The 9,280-nt window shown below is 66.0% G+C and overlaps 1 protein-coding gene across 1 annotated transcript in view; it reads right to left on the reverse strand.

Moving 5' to 3' along the window:
- The window catches only part of LOC142824307 (retinol dehydrogenase 13-like), a 41,931-nt gene extending 33,424 nt beyond the window's left edge, over positions 1-8,507 (reverse strand). Inside the window, exon 1 of the mRNA XM_075916081.1 lies at positions 8,259-8,507. Within this exon, the coding sequence (XP_075772196.1) occupies positions 8,259-8,406 (148 nt within the window). The 5' untranslated portion in view covers positions 8,407-8,507. The remainder of the gene's footprint in view (positions 1-8,258) is intronic.
- Between the last annotated feature and the right edge of the window lie 773 nt (positions 8,508-9,280).

A 9,280-nucleotide genomic window follows, 5' to 3' on the forward strand; every position in this document is an offset into this window, starting at 1 on the left:
GTGTCATGCCGGCTGCAGGCTGGGTACATGCAACACGCCGACTGCCCCTTCTCCCTCCCCAGGTCAGCCCCTCGGCTGCCCATTTCTTGCCCCATCCCCAGGGAAAGGACCAGGGCCTCGCCGGACGGACGGACGGACGGGGGGGGGGGGTAGCTGTTTTCCTGCGGCAGCCCTGGGTCTGCAGGAAGGGTTTGACTCGAGGGGCCGGAGTAGCTGGAGCTCCGCAGACCCTAGGGACCCCGGAAGACAAGGGGCAGGGCCGGTCTGGCCCACAACATTGGGGCACCTGAGGCGGGGAGCTCAAATGACGCCAAAACTTTGGGCCAAAACTTTGAAAGGTCTCAAGGCCTCCTTCCTGTTCCACTCTAGAATCCATCTGCACCAGCACAGACGCAACTTTCTCCACTCTGGGTCCTAGCGGTGCCCCCCCCCACAGTCTGGCACCTGAGGCGGCTGCCTCAGTTTGCCCCATGGTAAGGTCAGCCCTGGCGGGGGGGGGGGGGGGGCGAGGACGGCCAGACGGGGCCCTGGCGGGTGGGGGGAGAGGACGGCCAGACGGGGCCCTGGCCGGGGGGGGGGGGCGAGGATGGCCAGACGGGGCCCCGGAGGGTGGGGGGAGAGGACGGCCAGACGGGGCCCCGGAGGGTGGGGGGAGAGGACGGCCAGACGGGGCCCTGGAGGGTGGGGGGAGAGGACGGCCAGACGGGGCCCTGGAGGGTGGGGGGAGAGGACGGCCAGACGGGGCCCTGGAGGGTGGGGGGAGAGGACGGCCAGACGGGGCCCTGGAGGGTGGGGGGAGAGGACGGCCAGACGGGGCCCTGGAGGGTGGGGGGAGAGGACGGCCAGACGGGGCCCCAGAAGGCAGGGGGGAGTAAAAAGAACTAAGTAGAGGAAGCAGTAAGAGATAAAAAAGCATCGTTTAAAAAGCGGAAGTCAGATGCTAGTGAGGAAAAGAGAAAGGAGCAGAAACTCTGCCAAGTGAAGTGTAAAAATATAAGAAAAGCCAAAAAGGCGTCTGAAGAGCAGCGAGCCAAAACCTCAGAAAGTATCAGCAAAACGTTCAGCCCATCAGAAGCAGGAAGCTGCTGAACAACCAATGGGAGCCCTGGCCGATCGAGATGCCAAAGGGCACTCAAAGACCATCGGGCCATGGCGGAGAAGCTCAGTGAATTCTTTGTATCCGTCTTCACGGCTGAGGAGATTGGGGAGATCCCCACACCTGAGCCAGTCTTTGTAGGTGACAAGTCTGAGGAATTGTCCCCGATTGAGGGGTCACTAGAGGAGGGTTTGGAACAAACTGATGAACTGAACAGTGACGAGTCCCCGGGGCCACATGGCATCACCCAGGAGTTCTGAGAACTCAGATGGGAAATTGCAGGGCTGTTAACTGTGGTTTGTAACCTGTCCTTTAAATCGGCTTCCGTACCTAACGACTGGCGGACGCCAACGTGACGCCGATATTTACAAAGGGCTCTAGAGGCGATCCCGGCAATTACGGGCCAGTAAGTCTGATGTCAATTCTGGGCAAATTAGTTGCAACCGTGGTCCCCAACACGGTGCCCGCGGGGGCATTTGTCTGCGCCCGCCAAGTGCTCAGGGCTGGCCTGGCCCCAGGCACGTGGCGCATGCGCGGTGCCGGAGCCGGCCCCGGGCACATGGCACATGGTGAGCGCCGGCCCCGGGGGCGCCGCGGATTGACCCCCCGCGGCGCATGGGCGAGTGGGGGGGGAGAGCGCCAGCACCGGCCCCGGGAATGCGGCTATGGGGGGGGCCCCGCTTGGGGGGGCCCCGCCTCCCGGGCGCCCCGCGGGCGAACGGCCACGCCCCCATGCGCCCGGCAACCCCAAATGGTTGGGGACCACTGAGTTGAAACTACAGTAAACAGAGTTGTCAGACACATGGATGAACATAAATTGCGAGGGAAAAGTCAACATGGTTTCTGTAAAGGAAAATCCTGCCTCACCAATCTGCTAGGCCTCTTGGGGTGTCAACAAACATGTGGACAAGGGGGATCCAGTGCACTTAGATTTCCAGAAAGCCTTTGACAAGGCCCCTCCCAAAAGGCTCTTAAGTAAGGTACAGTCAGTCCCCGAGTTACGCGGATCCGACTTATGTCGGATCCGTAGTTACGAACGGGGATTTCTCGCCCCGGAGAACTAGAGCAGCGGGATGCCTGGTCCCGCCGCCCGCCTTCTCCAGGGCAAGAAATCTGCTCCCCGTCTCCCTGGTCTGCTGGCGGAGCCAGCAGACCAGGGAGACGGGAGCAAAGCAGCGGAGCACCGGAGGCCGGACCCACGGCCGCTTCCAGATCAGCTGGAAGCGGCGCAGATCCTGCCGGGTGCTCCGCCGCTCTGTTCAGCGTCTCCCTGGTCTGCAGACCAGGGAGACGCTGAGCAGAGCAGCAGAGGACCCGGGCAGGACCCGCAGCGCTTTCAGCTGATCTGGAAGCTGCGGGTCCGCCCAGGTCCTCTGTGGCTTTGCTCAGCGTCTCCCTGGTCTGCAGACCAGGGAGACACTGAGCAAAGCCACGGAGGACCCGGGCCGGACCGCGGCACTGATCTGGAAGCGCCACGGTTCGGCCCGGGTCCTCTGCAGCTTTGCTCCACGTCTCCCTGGTCTGCTGGGGGGGGGACGCAGCTAGTGCCCCCCCAGCAGACCAGGGAGACGTGGAGCAAAGCCGGGGGCCTGTGGTAGAGCAGGTGGGGCACTGCCGGTTGGTCCCACAGCACCGCTTCTTGGCGCTACTGGACCAACCCGGCAGCACCCCAGCTGCTCTGCCCCAGGCGTCCTGATTCAGCTGCTGATCAGTTTCAGCAGTGGCTGAATCAGGATGCCTGGGGCAGAGCAGCTGGGGTGCTGCTGGGTTGGTCCAGTAGCTCCGAGGAGCAGCCTTGCTACTGGACCAAGCCAGCAGCACCCGAGCTGCTCTGCCCCAGGCGTCCCAAAGTCAGCCGCTGCTGAAACTGACCAGCGCTGACTACAGGAAGCCCGAGGCAGAGTTGCTCTGCCCTGGGCTTCCTGGAATCAGCTGCTGATCAGTTTCAGCAGCAGCTGATGCCAGTTCCGACTTACATACAGATTCAACTTAAGAACAAACCTACAGTCCCTATCTTGTACGTAACCCGGGGACTGCCTGTATTGGAGGGAAGGAAGGTCCTTTCGTGGCTTGGTAACTGGTTAGACAGGAAACAAAGGGTCGGAGGAATAAATGGCCAGTTTTCCAGTGGAGAGGGGTAACTAGGGCTGTCCTGGGACCCATCCGAGTCAAATGTTTTATAAACGATCTGCAGAAAGGAGTAAACAGGGAGGTGGCAAAATCTGCAATGATCCCAAACGGCTCAGGATCATTCAGACCCAAGCAGCCTGTGAAGAGCCTCAAGAAGATCTCACCAAAGTGGGTGATTTGGCAACAAAATGGCAAATGAAACTGGATGTTGGTAAATGTCAAGTGATGAACGTTGGAGAGTGGAACCCACCTGTACAGACAATCCGATGGGGGCTAATTCAGCTACAACTACTCAGGAGCGAGATCTTGGGGTCACTGTGGAGAGTTCTCTGCAAACCCTCTCAGTGGCAGCAGCAGGCAAAAAGTGTTAGGAGGCATTAAAACAGGGACAGAATAAGACGGAGACTCTCTTCCTGCCTCCATAAATCCATGGCACGCCCACATCTGGAATCCTGCGCACAGATGTGGTCGCCTCCTCTCAAAAAAGATATTTTGGCCTTGGAAAAGGTTCAGGAAAGGGCAACAAAACTGATGAGGGGTTTGGAAGGGGCCCATATGCAGAGAGATTAAAAAGACGGGGACTTCTCAGCTTAGAAAAGAAACTAAAGGGGGCTAGGACAGAGGCTATAACTCATGACGGGTGGAGAAAGCGAATAGGGAAAAGTGATTGACTTGTTCCCATAATAAAAGAACTAGGGGTCACCAAATGAAATTAATAGGTTTAAAACAATGGGTGACGGGGGAGGGGTCACTGGCTGGTTCCCGGTTCTGTTCCCTCCCTCGGGGGCACCTGGCGTTGGCCGCTGTGGGCGACAGGACCCCAGGCTGGATGGACCGTTGGCCTGACCCAGCCCGGCTGGTCTGATGCTCTCAGGTTCTCACAAATCAGACACGTAAAGGGAACACAGAAACCTGCCCGGGACGCTTTAATCTTCCCAATCGCTGTTTAAAAGATCTTGTCACAGACCAGTTCTACCAGCCAGATGCACAGAGACGCACTGGGATTAGAGCTCATCCGCACATTCAGTTCTCACGCTACCGGACTCAGTCGCGAGGAGGGATGGCTGGGACACTGGCTACCTAACAGTACAGCGACGGTGCAAACAGCTCCTGTGGAAGCGGCGAGGAGTCCCGCGGCACCTTAGAGACTAACTGAAGTGCAGGAGCAGAAGCTTTCGTGGGCAAAGACCCACTTGGTCAGATGCTCCTACACTTCAGTTAGTCACAGGACTCCTCGGCGCTTTAGCAGACTCAGACTAACACGGCGACCCCTCTGATACTTAGCTCCTGTGTCAGGAAGGATCCCCCCACCTCTCTCCTATTGATTTCGGGTCTGGACGTCCTGAACTCAAAACTCCGGGCATCTGAACAAGTGGGCTGTGTGAGGAATGGGGAGTTTTGGGGTTCAAAGGGGGGTTGCACACAGGGGGGGGGCTCAGTGCCCAGCGGTTACTGGTTCAATGTGACCGGGGGGGCAGTTTGTGGTGTCAGAGAACAGCCCAGAGTTGGAGCTGGGGGGGTCTGGTGCCCTGGTGCCCCGGCCCTGCTCAGAGGACACGGCCGGTTCTGGCCAGACAGACAAGGGGCTGCAGAGGGGACCCTAGAGACCCACCCAGCTGAGCCCAGCGAGGGGGGAACATTGGAGGGGAGGGGGGAGAAGAGGGGCCCAGGCGACCCTCTGACCTGGGGAGAGACACTGGGCGGGGGAGGGGCTGTGGCTGGGGTACTGAGGCTCTGCTGGGAGACGGGGGCTGGTTTTTGGGGAACTGAGGGCAGGGCAGGCAGGACTCAGCCGGCTGTGGGGGAGACTGACGGGGGCTGGGGCCCAGGCTGAGGGTCCGTTGCTGTTCAAAGCCCCATAGACCCTCCTGTTGGGTGCTGGCTGAGTCGCTCTGCTCTAGAGAACGGGGGCTAGTCCCTCTGGGAGGGGAGGCCCCGGGGGCCGAGGGAGGGGACCCCCAAGGGGGCTCACGGCAGAAGCAGGCGGCTGGAGGCCCTGAGAGGCGCCGTCCTGGAGGTGGGGGGCAGACCCCCCGGCGAGAGTGGGCCCCCCCGAGGGTCGCCGCGCTGGAGTGGACTCTCTGGGAAGGGGCCATCTCACTGCCGCACTGGAGGGGGGGCCCGCCCCGGAGCCGAGGGGCCACGTGTGCCCACGAGAGCTCAGGATCCCATCGACATGCTCGGTCCATCTAAAGAGCTACCAGCCCACTGGCGGCTTTTCCTCTTCGGACTCACTCGGCTCCCCTGAAGCTCCGTGGAATTCCGAGTCGAGGGGCCCTGGGGGGGGACGGGGACGGCACACGAGCGCAGGGACGGACACGTCCTCGCCCTGCCAGGGGCCTTCCTGCACCCCCGGCCTTGGCTTGATCCAGCTCGCAAAGCTTGGGGCCCCCAAGCCGGCACAGGTGCTTGTATGCCAGGACTTCTGGGAGGGAGGGGCACGGTGGCGCTATGGGGCAGGCAGGGCAGGCCCGGGGCATGCTCAGCGGCAGATGAGGTGGGGCCGGGGCACACTTGGGGGCACGGCACTCTCAGGGGCAGGTCGGGGTCACTCCTTCCTCCCTGGACTCCCAGCAGCAACTGACCCTGTTCGGCCCTGCAGCTCCCTTTTATCTGGACCAACTGGGCCCTGATTGGCCCTGCACCTCTCATAGCCCCTCTTCTATTGGCTGCTTCCTGGACTGCCTCCAGGGCCCTGTTAACCCCTTCTCTTCCGCTGTGGAGGGAACACCCCATGACATAAGCCCTTCTGTCTCCGGTCTCTTCCTGTAGCCGCGCAAATCGGCCCCTTCGTCGCTGTGGCGTAGCGGGGGGCTCTGCTCTGTAACCCGGGGCCCCTGCGCTGCACTGTGTGAGCCCCACTGACTCCCCCACGTGTGCACTAACCCAGGCACCGGGGCCCAGCCTGAGGCGATAACGGGGGATTCCCAGGGGGAGAGACAAAGGGAGAGAGGTGGAGACCAACAGGAGGCTTGGGGCGTAGGTGGAGAGGCGGCCTGGGGGGGGGCCCTGCCCTGCCCGTGGAGTTCAGATCCTGCGGGGGGGGGGCCTGCCCTGCCCGTGGAGTTCAGATCCTGCGGGGGGGGGGCCTGCCCTGCCCATGGAGTTCAAAGCCCGGGGGGGGGGGCCCTGCCCGTGGAGTTCAGATCCTGCGGGGGGGGGGGGGCCTGCCCTGCCCGTGGAGTTCAGATCCTGCGGGGGGGGGGCCTGCCCTGCCCGTGGAGTTCAGATCCTGCGGGGGGGGGGCCTGCCCTGCCCGTGGAGTTCAGATCCTGCGGGGGGGGGGGGCCTGCCCTGCCCGTGGAGTTCAGATCCTGCGGGGGGGGGCCTGCCCTGCCCGTGGAGTTCAGATCCTGCGGGGGGGGGGGCCTGCCCTGCCCGTGGAGTTCAGATCCTGCGGGGGGGGGCCCTGCCCTGCCCATGGAGTTCAAAGCCCGGGGGGGGGGGCCCTGCCCGTGGAGTTCAGATCCTGCGGGGGGGGGGCCCTGCCCTGCCCGTGGAGTTCAGATCCTGCGGGGGGGGGGGCCTGCCCTGCCCATGGAGTTCAGATCCTGCGGGGGGGGGGCCTGCCCTGCCCGTGGAGTTCAGATCCTGCGGGGGGGGGGCCTGCCCTGCCCGTGGAGTTCAGATCCTGCGGGGGGGGGCCCTGCCCTGCCCATGGAGTTCAAAGCCCGGGGGGGGGGGCCCTGCCCGTGGAGTTCAGATCCTGCGGGGGGGGGGGGGGCCTGCCCTGCCCGTGGAGTTCAGATCCTGCGGGGGGGGGGCCTGCCCTGCCCGTGGAGTTCAGATCCTGCGGGGGGGGGGCCTGCCCTGCCCGTGGAGTTCAGATCCTGCGGGGGGGGGGGGCCTGCCCTGCCCGTGGAGTTCAGATCCTGCGGGGGGGGGGCCTGCCCTGCCCGTGGAGTTCAGATCCTGCGGGGGGGGGCCCCTGCTCTGCCCGTGGACTTCAGAGCCCGGGGGGGGGGGGCCCTGCCCGTGGAGTTCAGAGCCCGGGGGGGGGGGGGCCCTGCCCGTGGAGTTCAGAGCCCGGGGGGGGGGGGGGCCCTGCCCGTGGAGTTCAGAGCCCGGGGGGGGGGGGCCCTGCCCGTGGAGGTCAGATCCTGCGGGGGGGGGGGTCCTGCCCTGCCCGTGGAGGTCAGAGCCCGCGGGGGGGGACCCTGCCCGTGGAGGTCAGAGCCCGGGGGGGGGGACCCTGCCCGTGGAGGTCAGAGCCCGGGGGGGGGGACCCTGCCCGTGGAGGTCAGAGCCCGGGGGGGGGGGCCCTGCCCGTGGAGGTCAGAGCCCGGGGGGGGGGCCCTGCCCGTGGAGGTCAGAGCCGGGGGGGGGGGGGCCCTGCCCCCCTGCCCGTGGAGGTCAGAGCCGGGGGGGGGGCCCTGCCCGTGGAGGTCAGAGCCGGGGGGGGGGGCCCTGCCCGTGGAGGTCAGAGCCCGGGGGGGGGGCCCTGCCCGTGGAGGTCAGAGCCCGGGGGGGGGCCCTGCCCGTGGAGCTCAGATCCTGCGGGGGGGGGGGGCCCTGCCCGTGGAGGTCAGAGCCGGGCGGCCGGGCAATGGCCTTAGCAAGTCAGTCATTAACCACAGGACAAGCCTTTGTGGGGCGCGGGGGGGGGGGGTCGCTCACTGGGTCCCTGGGGGAAGGTGAAAGTGGCCTCGGGCTCCCGGGGCTCCCGGCCGGCCGGAAGAGGCAGCTGCGGGGCGAGAGCCCTCGTGAGCCGGCCAGCCCCGCAGCGCAGGGACCCGCCGCGCACCCCTCGCGGCTTGCTCAGTCCCCGCCGTGCAGAGACCCGGGGCCGGAGGCAGGAGCAGCCCCGACCCCGCTGCACCCGCCCGACGGCACCGCCCCCTGCCCGCTCCCCAAGCCCGCCCGCAGCCGCTCGGAGCCCAGCCCGAGTCCGCCGGGTGCCCCGCTCGCCGCGTCGGGAGACTCCGCTGCGCCCCCCGCCAGCCCTTCCCGCGCGCCCCGGCAGGCCGTGCGCAGAGCCGGTACAGCGCCGAGCACCGAGCAGCGCCAGCCCCGCCCGACGCCGGGCGCTCACCGCAGTTGGCTCCGGTGACAAGCGCCGTCTTGCCGCTCAGGTCGGCGGGGCACAGGCGGGGGTGCCAGGAGCCGCCTCTCCGGGCGCGGAGCAGCAGAGCCAGGGCCAGGGCCAGGGCCAGGGCGCAGCCCCAGCAGAGCAGCTCCATGGCAGCGCCGCGCTCGGGTCTCCGGCCGTCTGGAGCCGGGAGCGCCGCTCCCCTGCTGCACCCAGCGCCGCCTCCCCGCGGCCGCGGCCCCGGCCCCGCCCCGCGAGGGAAGTGCCGGGCCGTCGGGGGGCAAAGGGCAGGCGGCAGCCGAGCTCAGCTCTACACCGGCCTTCTGCCATAGCCGCCCGCCCGCCGGGCCCCCGGCCCTCCCCTGCTCCGCCCCGCACGGCCCACGGCCACCCCCAGCCCGGCCCCCACCCCGCACGCAGGTCCCCCGGCTCAGCCCCTGCCCCACACAAAGGGCCCACAGACGTCTCCCAGTTCGCCCCTGCCCCTCCGGTTGGGAGAACAGGCCCCGGCCCTTCCCCTGGGGATGGTTCCCAGCCAGCTTAGCCCCCTTCTGGGAGCGCACAGGCCCCGGCCCTTCCCCTCTTAATCAGTTCCTGTGGGTGGCCTTGTGCCAGGGGCCGCTCTCCATCCCTGCCAGCCGCGCCGGCTCGGTGAGCTGGGTGTGGAATCCTGCCCGGGAGCCGGAGGGAGGGGGGAGGAACTCGGCGTTGATTCGGGAAACCTCCCGTCCAGGACTCGGCCACCCCACGCTGGGGCAAGAGCCGCACCCCGAGGGGCTTGGGTCGCGTCCGCTTCTGTGGGAGAGCGAGGCTGGACACCGAGCCGCGGCAGCCACTGGGGAGGTCGGCCTTCTCCACGGGGCTCTGCGGCCCCTCCAGCCTGGCGCGACAAGGCGCCGGGCAGGGCTGCGACGCACACTCATAGACTCAAAGGGTACGTCTACACTACAGCGCTAATTCGAACTAAGCTAATTCGAACTAACGCGTCTAGAACTAAAAACTAGTTTGAACTAGCGTTTTGCTAA

The sequence above is a fragment of the Pelodiscus sinensis genome, unplaced genomic scaffold, assembly GCF_049634645.1.
Source record: "Pelodiscus sinensis isolate JC-2024 unplaced genomic scaffold, ASM4963464v1 ctg76, whole genome shotgun sequence".
Lineage (NCBI taxonomy): Eukaryota > Metazoa > Chordata > Testudines > Trionychidae > Pelodiscus > Pelodiscus sinensis.